The following is a 14,474-nucleotide window of genomic DNA, read 5'->3' on the forward strand; positions in this document are numbered from 1 at the left end:
GAAAATAAAGGAAAAGCATGCCAACTGTCAAAAACTAGGACTTCTGACTAGGGTGATGTCACTGAGACACCACACAAGGCACAAGTCAAAGGCCCCTGCCAGGACATCAGTCAAACCAAAACACAGCTCAGAGTTGCAGACAGAGGGTGTGCAGCCAAAGATCTGGCCAGGGGGCATTCCAGTGGTCCTAATTTCAAAGCCATGGCATTGATCCACCCTCTAAGCATCATGTGCCCACAGGATCCAGTCTCAGAATCTCCCTCCCAGGCCCAGAAAGCAACCAGCAAACGTGTATGGCAGCAGGTTTCTCTGTTCCTCGTGTGTCTTTGACTGTCTCCCCTACCCACAGTGGTCTGGTGTTGGGGTCTCTCCATGCTCACCAGGATCCCCAAGGTGGCAAAGGGCTAGCAGGATCACCCTTCCCTGACCCCAAATGCCTGGAATTCATTGTACCCACATTCTGGGTCTTCAAGAGGGAGAATTACCAATGTGGTTTGTGTCTAACTCAGTGGTGCAGAATCCTGGCTGACTTTAGATTCACCTACAAAGCTTTAAAAGTACTGATTCCAGGGCTTCACTCCCATGATTCTTTTTCAGGCACTATTATATTCTTAAAGCTCCAACCTGCATCCACAGTTGAGAATCACAGATCTGAATAGTCACTAAATGATACATTTCAAAGGGGCATTTCCCAGGAGAAACTTAGACACAGTAGAGCGAGAGCAAGGCAGCAGGGGAAGCACACAGTGTACATGCCTGTGGGTGGGCAGGAGCCCATGGGGCCATGAAGGAGCACTAATAGACCTCTGCTTACCCTGAGGGCAAATGTTACTGGTGGCAAAACAAAATCTGCATGAACTCAAAGCAAAACCACAACTTACCTCTTACCTAAAGCCTGACTCCAGCCACTCTTCCCACCCCCCAAAAAGAAGTTCTGACCCTGGTCATAATCCTTCCACCTCAAAAACCACGTGTGAGAGCCAAGATGTCCCAGTGGTTACAAGCCAGGCTTGGGCCACAGACGTGCCTGGCCTAGGCCCTGATGAGGACACAGCCCTAGGCAATGAACACTTCTTACAGGCTCACTTCACATTGTTAGGCAGCCAATTCCAGGATTCTTGCAAAAACTGAAAATCTGTGCCCATTGAAGAATGGTTTTCCATTCCCCTCTCCCTAGAGCCCCTTGCAACTGCCTCTTTCTGTGTCTGCAAACTTGACTCCTCTGAGTGTCTCTTATACATGAATCATACCATTGTCTCTTTGGGTCTGGCATATTGCATTTACTGTAATGAAATGGAAAATTCACTTGAAAGTGCTGGCCTCATGGTGTTCTTGTGAGAAATGAACAAAATCCATAAAAACTGCAACTAGGATTTCACTTGAATTTGGTCACTAAGCATGCAATTATAATTGTGTCATCACATGCAATTTGTTCATAACACCCACTGCTGTGTACCCTCCTCACACCCACTGCTGTGCACCCTCCTCATTTTCCTCTTCCTTGTCACACCTACATTGCTTTCCCACCTCACCGTGCTTCTTCTGACCTGCTGCATCATTGAAATCCCTCCTTTCTAGTAGCTCAACATCATCAGTCTATGACTTGCTAGATTTCTCTGAGCCTGCCTTGTGCCCTTCCCTTGCTGAGGAGACCAAGCTGCTCCCGCCCTGTCCACATGCCCAAAGGAGCATCCTGAGAGGCTTCTAGCACACTTTGCACAGTCTGCAAGTGGGCAGATGGCCCTGAGCCAGAGACTCCAGCTGGTGGGCCTTGTGAGCAGACACAGAAGGAGCTGCAGGCAAAGTTGCAGCAAGTTTTAGATGCAGGAGAGATGTGGATAAAGTGGGGCTAATCAGGGAAGCTTCCTAAGGGTATGTGAGCCTTGACTTGGGTTTCTAAAGGAATTAGAGAAAAAAAACTGCTTTCTTCTACCTTCTCATAGCATGATCATAAGAGGAAAAAAGATAATGAAACTGAGAAAAATAAAAGAAATGATTAAAAAACAAACACACCAACTTTGATGCATCAAAAAGTACCATTAACAGAGTAAAAAGGCAACACATGGATGAAATGGGAGAAAATATTTTCAAGTCATATGTCTGAGAGGGGCTTAGTATCCAGGATATATAAAGAGCTCCTTCAAGTCAACAACAAAAAATAAGCAACTCATTTAAAACATGGGGAAAGGGCTTAAATAGACTTTTCTTCAAAGATAAATGGCCAAGAAGCTCATGAAAAGGCACTCCATATCACCAGTCAATAGGGAAATGCTAATCAAACACCAATGCAGTATCATCTCATACCCACTAGGACAGCTACAACAACAACAACAACAACAACAACAAAAATACATAAAATGAGTGCTAGCAATGATGTGGAGAAACTAGAATCTTAGTGCACTGTTGGTGGGAGTGTAAAATGGTGCAGACACTGGAAAACCATGTGATGGTTCCTCAAAAAAAATGAAACATAGAATTACCATGTAATTCAATAATTCCACTTCTGGGCATACACCTAAAAGAACTAAAAGCAGGGTCTCAATGAAATGTGTACACCCATGTTCATAGCATCATTATTCACAATAATGCAAAGCTAGAAGCAGTCTGAATGTCCATTGATAAGTGGATAGATAAACAATATGTGGTATATACTTACCATGGAATATTACTCTGCCTTAAAAAGGAATGAAATCTCATCATATATGACAACATGAATGAAGATTGAGGACTTCATGCTAAATGAAATAAGCCAGTCACACTAAAAGGCAAGTCCTATATGATTCCACTTATATGATGTCCCTAGAGGAGTCAAATTCATAGACACAGAAAGTAGATGGTGGGTGCCAGGGGCGGAGGGAAGGGGCTGGGGAATTGTTGTTTCATGGAGACAGAGTTTTGCAAGGTGGAAAAGCATTCTGGTGATGGATTATATAGCAACATGAATGTGTTGAACACTTCTGAAACATACACTTAAAGATGGTTAAGATGGTAAATTTTGTATTATGTGAATCTTATCACATTAAAACAAATTCTTTTTTCCTTGTACTCACCCCACTCTGGCTCATCCCTCTTAGCTTTCTCGTAAAGGTCTCTCCTGTTGATTGCAGCAAAAATCCAGACTGCCATACCCCATGCCTTCTGCTCCCCATTGAAGTCAATCATGAGGGTGGCTAGATCCACAGGATCTGCTTTCTCTGTCTGGCCCCGGGGGAGTGCAGTGCAGCCCTTCTGAGGGGGATAGTCTTCTAAGTGCATCTTGAACTTCTTCAAGTCCATGTCCTCCAGGTCCTCCAGGTACTGGGCCAGCTTGCAGCGGACACTGGCCATGCCTATCTGCATCCCTGGTCAGGGCCTAGGGCATAGGTCCAGCTGGGAAGTGGGGGTGGAAACAGCATATGGGTAAGGAGAGTAAAAGGACAAAAAGGCCCCTTTCAGGCCCCCTTTACCAGAGCTAGCTATTTCTTCCTTGAGCCCATCAAGCATAATTAAGAGTTGTTTCTCTAAGCCCCTATTCTCAGGACTGGAGAGATTACTAAAAGCATCCCCCATTCAGGTGCTTTAAAACTTACACAAACAGGACATACCAGACCAGAGCATCCAGACCCTGAACCCAAAAATAACAGCAAAACAAACTGAAGCCTGCACAATCAGCCTGAAACCTCCTGATTTATAACTAACTGCCATGACTACACAGCTTCAGCCCCCTCCCCCATATCACCCAGTAAAAGCCCACAGCACTAACTTTTTGCTGCTGGTGTATCTCTCCATGCCAAGCCCCTTTCCCCTCTGGGAAAGTCAATAAAACTTTGTCCTCTGCACTTTCTTCTCTTTGTGCATTCTTTCATAGCCCACATCACCGGCCACCCCAACAGAAAGCCTCTCTCAAAGTCTATCCTCAGAGAGCACTACCTGATCAAAAAGTCAGAAGACTGAAAGGAAATACATCATTGAACTGTAACGAATTTCATCTGCAGTTCTGAAAAGTGAGTCCAATGTCTACCAGACAGTTGTTCTCTTGGCTCAACTCAGGAGTGTCCTGAGCCAAGAAGGAAGGCATCCCTGTGGGGAGAAAAGATAATTAACCCAGAGACAGTCACACCAGCAGGGTAGTGGGTTCCCAGGACACCACATGGTGTCACCTCCACGGGTCCCAGGACACTCTGACTGGACAACAATCTTGCACAAATGTGTCACTATCCCTCAACTTCAGTTTCCTCGTCTATTAAATGACAGAGTGGAAAAAAAATGTTTATTAAGTTCCTTCCAACTGAAAGACTTCAATTCCTTGTTTCCCTGTTGACCCCAGGAAAGGAGATTGGGGAACAAATTACTCACAGGACATGAGTAATTGTGGTGATCCTGGAGAGATGAGTGGGAGGGGATAGTCCCAGATGCCCTCCAACAGCCCTCTGCAGAGAGAAACTGCAGTGAAGCAGAACTTGGGTGCACAGGGGAACAATGAACACACATCTTTCTAATGTGTCCTGTAAAATGTGTGGTTGTGATAATTAGAGTATGTCATACTAACAGAGTGTCTCAGGAGCTAGGCATGGCTGATAGTTCCTCCTCCCTCACCTGCACAAGGCCCTCCGAGGTGGATGAGCACTTCACCCACCCCATGATGCAAGTGTAGACCAAGTCAGAGAGGTGAAGCCAGCAAGGCACAAAGCCAGGATGGAGACCAGACTCCTTAGTTTCTGAGCTCAGGCTCCTAAGCTGTGTTTTTCACAGCCTGAATCAGTGTGAGACTATTGGTTCCACCACTTAACTAGTTACCTCAGCCAGATTGGAACAGAAATGATCAAAGACAGTAAACAGTAGTTAAAAGGCAAAGACACTCTCCCAGCCTTTATCAGATGAAGACTCATTGTCACGTTCAACAACTCAGGCTTCTGAATTAGACTTCAAGTTGCACAAAGACTAGAAATCAACTCTTTCACTCTCTCTCATTTCCTAGGTTTTGGATGGAGGGACAGACATGTGACTTTGCTTGGGGTCTATACCCTCACATTACTGAGTTGGGAAAAGCTCATCCACCAAAGCCACAGAAAACAACAATAAAGGGAACGGCCAGATGGTGATTCATGGTGCCCACCATTTGGTGCACACCAACATGCTCATCACTCTGTCTTCTAGCTCCGCCCTCACCTCTCCATTTCTGGCCTCACATGCCTGTCCAAGTCCATCCCCTTATGTATTTGAGTGGGGGAGTGTTTTATCCTCAAGTAGACCCACTCACCCACCAACCTTTCCATCCACATCAGGACTCCAGCTCTCCTCTGAGCTCCCCCACTCCAGACTCTTCCCACTTCTGTCTCTTGGTTTGTAAGGATGCCCACCCCAGCCCTCCACTCAGCCAATCTGCAGGAGTCCAGAACACAAGCTGTGACACTGCTCCTGTCCCCACCCCACACCACACGGAGGCACTTAGAGCCCACATAATAATAACTATATAAGAACATGCCAGAAGTGTTGTTAAAGGACACACAGGAGGCTGACAGAAGAAATCCCTTGTGAGCTCTGGCCCTGGAAACACTCTCCCTATTCCTCCCCAGGCCCATGTGGCCACCCTGTTCCATAGAGCTGGACTCACCCAGATGCTGGCCTCAGGAACAGCCCAAGAGGAAGCCTGGTGAATTTATAGTCTAAGACGAAACTTAGTGAACTGTAGTTATTACAGCCCAGCAGGGTCAGGAAGGATGTGGTCTCAGTGTGGACTGAACAAGATTGCACCACAGGCAAAAGCAGAGACTAACTGATGGTTACTCACATCGCCGGGTTTTCCAACCCAAGAGAACAGTATTCTCAAAGAGGGGCCTGGATACAGCCACAGAAGTCTGGCCTCTCTGAGGATCCACCAGGTGGTGTGGTGGGTGGGGCAGGGCAGGAATGTTCAGCAGCTGTGTGAGTGTTGTAAGGACAGAGGAATGCAATGCAGATCCCCCCAGAGCTGGTGAGCAGGGGATCCTGGGCTCTCTAAGATGTCACATGGAGGAAGCGGCAGGTAGTAGGGGTTCTCTCCATTACCTGTTAATTTTTAACCATTTTATTGAGGTGGGTGTACACCATGAAACCATCACCATCAAGGCCAGAAACACATTTATCGCCTCCCAAAGTGTCCTCTCTGATGATGATGATGATGATGACGACAACAACATGTATGTGTGATAAGGTCACTGAACATAAGGTCTACCCTTTTAGCAAATGGTAATATACAATGCAGTATTATTCACTACAGGCACTGTGCTGTGCAGTAGACCTCTGGGACTTTGTCATCTTGTACAACAGAAACTCAAACTACCTTTTAACTAAGATGCCTTTTCTGTCTCCTCCCAGTGCTGGCAACTGCCATTCTACTCTATAAGTTTGGCTATTTCAGATTTCATATATAAGTGAGGTTATAGAGTATTTGTCTTACTATTTCACTTGGCATAATGCTCTCTAGGTCCCTCCATGCTGTCACAAAGGGCAAGATTTTATTCTTTTCATGTCTGCTTTCATGTCTTGGCTATTGTGGACAGGCTGCAATAAACACAGGAGTGCAGATATCTCTCCAAAATCCTGATTTTATTTTTCTTGGATAAGAACAGACTCCACTCCCTGAATCACTGATTCAGTTATTTGGCTGACGTTCATGGAGTGCCTAGTGTGAGCCAGGCACTCCCACAAAGCTGGACAGCTCTGTGCTTTACCCAGGGAGCTGGGGATGAAACCCACAGGCCTGTGTTCTGGCTCTCACAATGGCTGCAGGACCACAGTCTGACAGCAGCATGAGTTCAAGAGAGTAGGGGAGTGGGGGGTGCTCAGCACCCCAGGTGGGTTCAGGGACTCTGGAGCAAGAACAAGTGTCCAAGTCCAGCAGAGCAGTAATTGGCAATTGACTTTGTCTCTTTGTGCCTCAGTCTTCTCATCTATCAAGTGGGACAAAAGTAGCTGCCCTAAGGATTGAACAAATGGATAAATGTGAGGCCTTGGAAATGCAGCCTGATTCAGAGAAGCCTGTCGGAGTGGACAGCTCCCTGTACTGCCGCTGTTAGAATACCACACAGCTTGGGGAGATGGGAGAGAGGCCTCTGCACCTACTGTGGCTGGGGTGGGAGAGCAGCCAGGTCCCTCTCCTCCGTGTTACTGGGGCCAGGTCCTGTGGGGGCAGCAAGGACCCTGGAGGCTGAGAAGCAGAGACAGCACTAAGACCAACTTCCTAAGGGAAAGGGATGCCTCAAGCACCAGGAACAAGGGGTTTTCTTTTTAGGAATGAGGGAACTTTCCCTTTCTTCTTTGTACCTTTCTTGTAGTTAAATCTTCACTTTGTTGCCATGAACTTGCATTATTCAAACCAAACTAAAACAGTAAATGAAAACAACAAACTAAACAAGTGAAATTAACTAACACTGCTTCTTCAACATAAACCCTAAAATAAATCCTCCCATTAAATGGTTATCAGGCCCTGACTGGTGTGGCTCAGTTGTTTGGGCACCATCCTGCAAATTGAAATGTCACCAGTTCAATTCCCAGTCAGGACACATGCCTGGGTTGCAGGTTCAATCCCCAGTTGAGAACAATAGATGCTTCTCTCACACATAAGTGTTTTTCTCTCTCTTTCTGCATCCCTTCCCTCTCTCTAAAAATAAATAAATATTTTTATAAAACAACAAATGCTTATCATAACCTGCCTATGAAGGAGGCTTGCTGTGCTACATGCATTTGTATGAATGTAGAAAGAGAAATTGAGTGAATTTAGGACTTTTTAAAAAAGCAATGTGTGGTTGCTGGGGGCCATAGCCTGCAACCCAGGCATGTGCCCTGACTGGGAATCAAACCTGCAACACTTTGGTTCGCAGCCCGTGCTCAATCCACTGAGCTACACCAGCCAGGCTAATTTAGGACTTTTTAAGGATGCAGTCAACTAGTTAATGGTGATATTGATACTTAAATTTGAGGGTCCTGACTTCTAGGATGAGATTTAATTTTTCATTGTTGAATAATCAAAATAAATTGTGAATTATTTTTCCCTCCTAGAACAATTATGTACTTTTCATGCTGTCCTAGTGATATGAGGTCTATCCAGAAGGTATCCAGCCATGTACTATGAAAAATAGAGACATTTATTGAAGAAGATTCAAGGTACAAGAAACATTCTACACAGGACAATAACACCTCAGTCCCCTTCAAAATAGGAACCTTGGAACCTCCAACAGCTCTTCTAATTGCCATCAGCTGCCCCATCATATTTTCCTGAATCTCATCAATGGTCTGAAATCCCTTCTCTTTCAAAAGGTGATTTAAGTTTCAGAAAAAGGGGGGACTTCTGGCCAAGGTGAAGGCATAGGTAGATACACTGTGCCTCCTCGCACAACCAAAACAAGGACAACAACAATTTTAAAAACAAAAAACAACCCGAACTGCCAGAAAATCAAAATGCATGGAAGTCTGACAACCAAGGACTTAAAGAAGAAACATTTATCCAGACCAGGAGGAGCAGAGACAGGCAACCAGGCAGAGAGGACTCGCAGCAAGGCAGCAGCTGGAGGACGTGGCATTGTGGTGGCTTGCACACTAGGTGGTCCCACATTCGCATGCAGTTTAATCAGGAGGAACAACTGGGGAGTGAGGCGGACTGCACAACCCAGAGTTGCAGCACAGGGAAATAAAGCCTCAAAGCCTCTGACTGAAAACACCTGTGGGTGTTGAGGCTGCAGCAGGAGAAACTTCCAGCCTCACAGGAGAGTTCACTGGAGAGACCCACAGGGTCCTAGAATGTACACAAGCCCACCCACCCAGGAATCGGGACCAGAAAGGCCCAATTTGCTAGTGGGTAATGGGAGAAGTGACTGAACCCTGGCACAGAGCTGAGCAAGTGGCACTGCTCCTTCTCAGGCCCCTCCTCCACATATAGCATCAGAACAAATTGATGTGTGTTGCCCCTCCCTGCTGAACACTTAAGGCTTTCACCCCTTCCTTCATCACAGGTGCACTGAGAAAAAAAAAAATGTCCCAAAGATGAAAGAACAGATCAAAGCTCCAGGAAAAATACAATGAAGCGACAAAGAGATTGCCAACCTATCAGATGCACGGTTCAAAACACTGGTAATCAGGATGCTCCAGAAACTCACTGGGTACTACAACAGCAGAAAAAAAAAGACCCAGGCAGCAATGAAGGTTGATTATATGAAATAAAGAAAAATCTACAGGGTGCCAACAGTGATGGAAAGGAAACCAGGATTGACATCAAATGGTTTGGAGCAGAAAGAAGAAATATTCAACCAGAACAAAATGAAGAAACAAGAATTCAAAAAAATAAGAAGAGGCTTAGGAACCTCCAGGACAACTTTAAACATTCCAGTATCTGAATCATAGGGGTGCCGGAAGGAGAAGAATAAGAGCAAGAACTTGAAAACATATTTGAACAAATAATGAAGGAGAACTTTCCTAATCTGGCAAAGGAAATAGACTTCCAGGAAGTCCAGGAAGCTCAGAGAGTCCCGAAGAAGTTGAACACAAGAAGGAACACACCAGGGTACATCATAATTACATTAGCCAAGATTAAAATGAAGGAGAAAATCTTAAAAGCAGCAAGAGAAAAGGAGACAGTTACATACAAAGGAGTTCCCATTAGACTATCAGCTGATTTCTCAAAAGAAACCTTACAAGCAAGAAGGGGCTGGAAAGAAGTATTCAAAGTCATGAATGGCAAGGGCCTACATCCAAAATTACTCTTTCCAGCAGAGCTATCATTTCTAAGAGAAGGGCAGATGAAGTGCTTCCCATATAAAGTCAAGTTAAAGGAGTTCGTCATCACACAGCGCTTATTATACAAAATATTAAAGAGACTTATCTAAGAAAAAGAAGATAAAAAATATGAACATTAAGATGACAACAAACACACAAAAACAGACTAAGCAAACAACTAGAACAGGAAGAGAATCACAGAAATGGAGATCACATGGAGGGTTATCAGCATGGGAGTGAGAAGGGGAGGGGGGGAAAAGGTGCAGAGAATAAGTAGCATAAATGGTAGGTAGAAAATAGACAGGGGGAGGTTAAGAATAGCATAGAAAATGTAGAAACCAAAAAACTTATATGTGTGACTCATGGACATGAACTAAAGCGGGGAATGCAGGTAGAAGGGGGCATACAGCGTGGAGGGGAATAAAAAGGGAAGAAATGGGATGACTGCAATAGCATAATCAAGAAAATATATTAAAAGAAAAAAAAGTTTTGGGAAAAGCCATACGTTGCAGGGCACAAGATCTGGGCTGAAAGTGGGTCTGAGTCACCTGGGTGATATGATGTTTCACAAAAAAAAATCTGCACAAGACATGATGCATGAGCAGGTGTGTTGTTGTGATGAAGCTGCCAATCACTAGTTACCCACAGCCTTCTGAATCATTCAAGTAGTTTCCACAGAGGAATGTTCAAGCTTCATGCAAAATTTAATGCTGATTTTTGCCGTACTTGCTCAGTCATTTTGAATGTGATGGCCACACAGCACACATGCTCACTCAGTGGCATCTACTGACCCCACAGACTAGTACAGTGAAGTTGTCATTGTTTACACGTGCATTCCAGTTCACTTACATTGATGGCTGCCAGGTTACATCAATGTCACACAAACTCTTCTTGTTATATTAACAATGGCTGGACTTTTTCTAAACAGACCTCATATGTATGTATATATTCTAATGAAATGGTTAGGCTCTATTGAATTGCAGTTTATCCTTTAGTTCTCTTGACAGGGGTCTTTGTTTGTTTTTATTTGGGTAAATTGAGCAAATGAGGTTACCGGACGTGCAGTAAAAATCCAGGCCTTTTTCATACACAGGTTTCTGAGTTCTCACAAGCATGTATGGCCACACAACCACCATCACAGTTGAGAGACAGAACACTTCTATCACCTCCCAATCTCTCCATGTGCCACTTCATAATCAACCTCTGTCCCTACCCATAGATCCTGGCAACCATGGGCCTGGTTTTTCTAGCTAAAGTTGTCGCTTTTCCAGAGCATCATAAGCAGAAGGCTATGGTGCGTGGCCTTTTGGACCCAGGTTGGCATAATCAATAAAATAAATTTTAAAAAAAGGAAAAGTGCTATTAAATTGCTTAAACACCAAGGTACGCATGAAAATTACTTCAGTGGACTTGTTCCTTCCATTTCTGGCTCTACCATCCTCAGAGTGTTTTAAGGTCCTCCATAGTCACAAAATGCCATGGTCATTCCAAGCATTCTTTTGACTGACCACATCTATTGACAGCAAAAGACCAAATATTATAAAAATTCTTTCTTAGGAGCATGAGCTATTTCTCTGTGAAGTTTTGGTCCCATAACCAGAACTTACTTGCCGGCCCACTCCTCACACTATCATTACCAGGGCCCCAGGAGCCTACAATGGAGTTGGAGGAACAGGTTAACTCTTTCAGAGTCCTACAGCAAAGGGGTGGATACTTGCACAGGTTTGGGGTCCTTTTAGCAAGGAAGAAGTCAGCCAATTTATGCTGGTCGGATGACCTGTGGGATCGGCGCCCCTCCTGTGCAATGTACACTCTTCATGCTTAGTGTTTTTGCAGTTTGTGATTTGACATGGATTAGAAGGCATAGGAAAGAGAATCAGCACCTCTAGGGGGAGTAGAAACAAAGGGCCTTGTTAGATAGAAGATTGCTGTGCTGATGAAGGCTGGAAACAGAGGCAAACCATATTACAACAAATGTTAAAAAGCTTGTTTTAAGGAGAAAAAGAAAAAACAGAAGAACATAGTTTTAAAAAATAAAATGGCAATAAATGTGTTCCTGTTAATAATCACTTTAAATGTAAATGGCTTAAATGCTCCGATCAAGAGACATAAGGTACATGAATGGATAAGAATACAAGACCCATATATTTGCTATCTATAAGAGACCTACTTCAGCCCTGACCGGTGTGACTCAGTTAGTTGGGCATCATCCAGGAAAGCAAAAGGTCACTGGTTTGATTTCCAGTCAGGGCACATGTCTGGGCTATGGGTTCAGTCCCTAGTCTAGGTGCATATGAGAGGCAACCGATCAGTGTTTCTCTCTCACATTGATGTTTCTCTTCCTTTCTCCCTACCTTCCCCTCTCCAAATAAATAAATGAATAAATAAATAGACAGACAAATAAATAAATAAATAAATAGAATCTTTTTAAAAAAGAGAGACCCACCTCAGAAAGAAAGATACACACCTAACCTAAAAGTAAAAGGATAAAATAAATATTTCATGCAACTGGAAATATTTTTAAAAGCTGGGGTAGCAATACTTATATCTTAAAAAATAGAGTTTAAAATCATGGCTATAGTAAGATACACTACATAATGATACAGGGAACAATCCAACAAGAGGATAACCCTAGTAAAGAGTTATATATCCAAAATAGGAACACCTAAATGCATAAGCAAATCTTGATGGATGTAAAGGGGAGTCAGACAGTAAAACAATGATAGCAGGGGATTATAACATCCCCTTGACATCAATGGAAATATTTTCCAGAAAGAGAATCAACAGGAGATAACAGGCTTAAACAACACACTAGATCAAATGGATTTAGTTGACATCTTTAGAGTATTTCATTCCAAAGCAGCAGAATATACATTCTCAGTGCGGGGCCAGTGGCACAATGGATAACACATCTGACTACGGATAAGAATATACAAGTTATTTTCAAATGTACATGGAATATTTTCTAGGATAGGCCACATGTTAGAGCAAAAAATAAGTCTCAATAAATTTAAGAAGACTGAAGTCATATCAAGCATCTTCTTTGACCATAATGCCATGAAACTAGTAATCAATCACAAGAAGAAAACTGAAAAATACATAAAGATATGGAAGATAAACATGTTATTAAACAATGAATGGGTTAACAATGAGGTCAAGGAAGAAACTGAAGATACCTGAAACAAATGAAAATGAGAACACACAACCCAAAATCTGTGGGACACAGGGAGCACTGTCCTAAGAGGGAAATTCATAGCACTACAGGCCTCCTTCAGGAATAAGAGAAATCTCAAGTAAATAATCTAATTTTACACTTAAAGGAACTTGTGAAAGAACAACAAACAAGGCCCAAAGTGAGTGAACAGAAGGATATAACTAAGAACAGGGCAGAGGGAGAGACCCATGTTTGTTGTCGCCACAAGTATCACAGACCCTCGGGGCAGCTTTCAGGTGGTTTAGGTGTTTATTTGGAACTGGCTTCTGGAATGCATCAGGCCAAAGTTGCCTCTTTGGGAATATGTTCAATCCAAAGAAGACATCCCTTGGAAGTCTGCTTCTCTCTCCAACTTGCATAATATGGATCAGTCAACCTGGGAGGTGGAGCTGAGCCTTGACTATGGAATCCCTCTATGAACCTGGCTGGACAAACCTGAAGTTGAAAACTGCATTGGACAGCACAGGCAGGAATTACTGGAGGTGTAGACTGGAGGGAGGCTCAGTGTCTCCAGAAGAAAACAGTTTCTTGAAGATCAAAGTGGACATCCTACTTGACATGTTCTCTGAGACCACTGTGAAATACCAAATAATGAAGAAGAAATTGGATAAACTGGAAGTGTCAACTGGGAGAAGAAATGAAGACTTCAAAAGACATTTTGTTAGGAGAATAGGGAGAAATCTACTGATCAGAGGAGTGGGATGAGCTGAAGGTTTGTTCGTTTTTTTTAGCCAAACTAGTGGGTCCTAGGAGAGAGTACCATGGCACCAGCACCCTTGAGTGGCAATAGAAAGGTTGACAACATAATAGAGGAAGCCCAGATTCCAGGCCAGGGCAGTAAATAGCAATGACTCTGGCTGCACAGCACAGGGAGGCCAGTCCTGTGAACTGGGCCTCTGGAAGACTAGTGGTGGTAAGACTTTGGGTGCTCTTCATCACTTAACATACAAATGCACCTGTCCCAAGTGCACTCTCACTGGACAGACACTCTTGGGAGAATCAGCTGGAGTTAATAATTGCATCCCCTCATATTGGTATTTGGGACATGGCTGAGATCTAAAGAGCCCTGTATGAGGTGGTTTCAGATGGGCAGCTATCCTGGTCTTCTGCCCCTGAGGCCACTCTCTCCATCCTTTAGAGAGTGTTCATTCCCTGAATCCACAGCCTCCTCTGGCTTCAGCTTCTCAGCGGCAAGCACAAGCCTTCTATGCAACACTGTATTTTTGTGCTATTTTCCTGTTTACACTACTGTTTTAAATTAAATGATGTTATATTTTTTAAAAGATAAGAGCAGAAATAAAGAAAATAGAGTCTTAAAACATACTAAAAATCAATGAATCCAAGAGCTGATTCTTTGAAAAGATAAACAAGATTGACAAATTTTAATCAGACTCATCAAGAAAAAAAGAGATAGCCTGGGTTCTCCAGGACTTACCAAAGTCTACACTGTCTTGTCTGGGTCACAAAAAAACTGTAACTGAAATGTAGCCTTGGCTGCCTACCACAACAAAAGCCAAACTCATGAGGCAGG

At 43.6% G+C, this 14,474-nt stretch overlaps 1 protein-coding gene and 1 pseudogene across 1 annotated transcript in view; one reads left to right on the top strand and one right to left on the bottom strand.

The window, feature by feature from the left end:
- The window catches only part of NLRP3 (NLR family pyrin domain containing 3), a 39,983-nt gene extending 34,588 nt beyond the window's left edge, over positions 1-5,395 (bottom strand). Inside the window, exon 1 of the mRNA XM_028534392.2 lies at positions 3,051-5,395. Within this exon, the coding sequence (XP_028390193.1) occupies positions 3,051-3,339 (289 nt within the window). The 5' untranslated portion in view covers positions 3,340-5,395. The remainder of the gene's footprint in view (positions 1-3,050) is intronic.
- Positions 5,396-10,960: 5,565 nt separating this feature from the next.
- Positions 10,961-13,701, top strand: LOC114515310 (annotated as a pseudogene).
- The last annotated feature ends 773 nt before the right edge of the window (positions 13,702-14,474 follow it).

Source organism: Phyllostomus discolor, chromosome 8 (genome assembly GCF_004126475.2).
Source record: "Phyllostomus discolor isolate MPI-MPIP mPhyDis1 chromosome 8, mPhyDis1.pri.v3, whole genome shotgun sequence".
Classification (NCBI taxonomy): domain Eukaryota; kingdom Metazoa; phylum Chordata; class Mammalia; order Chiroptera; family Phyllostomidae; genus Phyllostomus; species Phyllostomus discolor.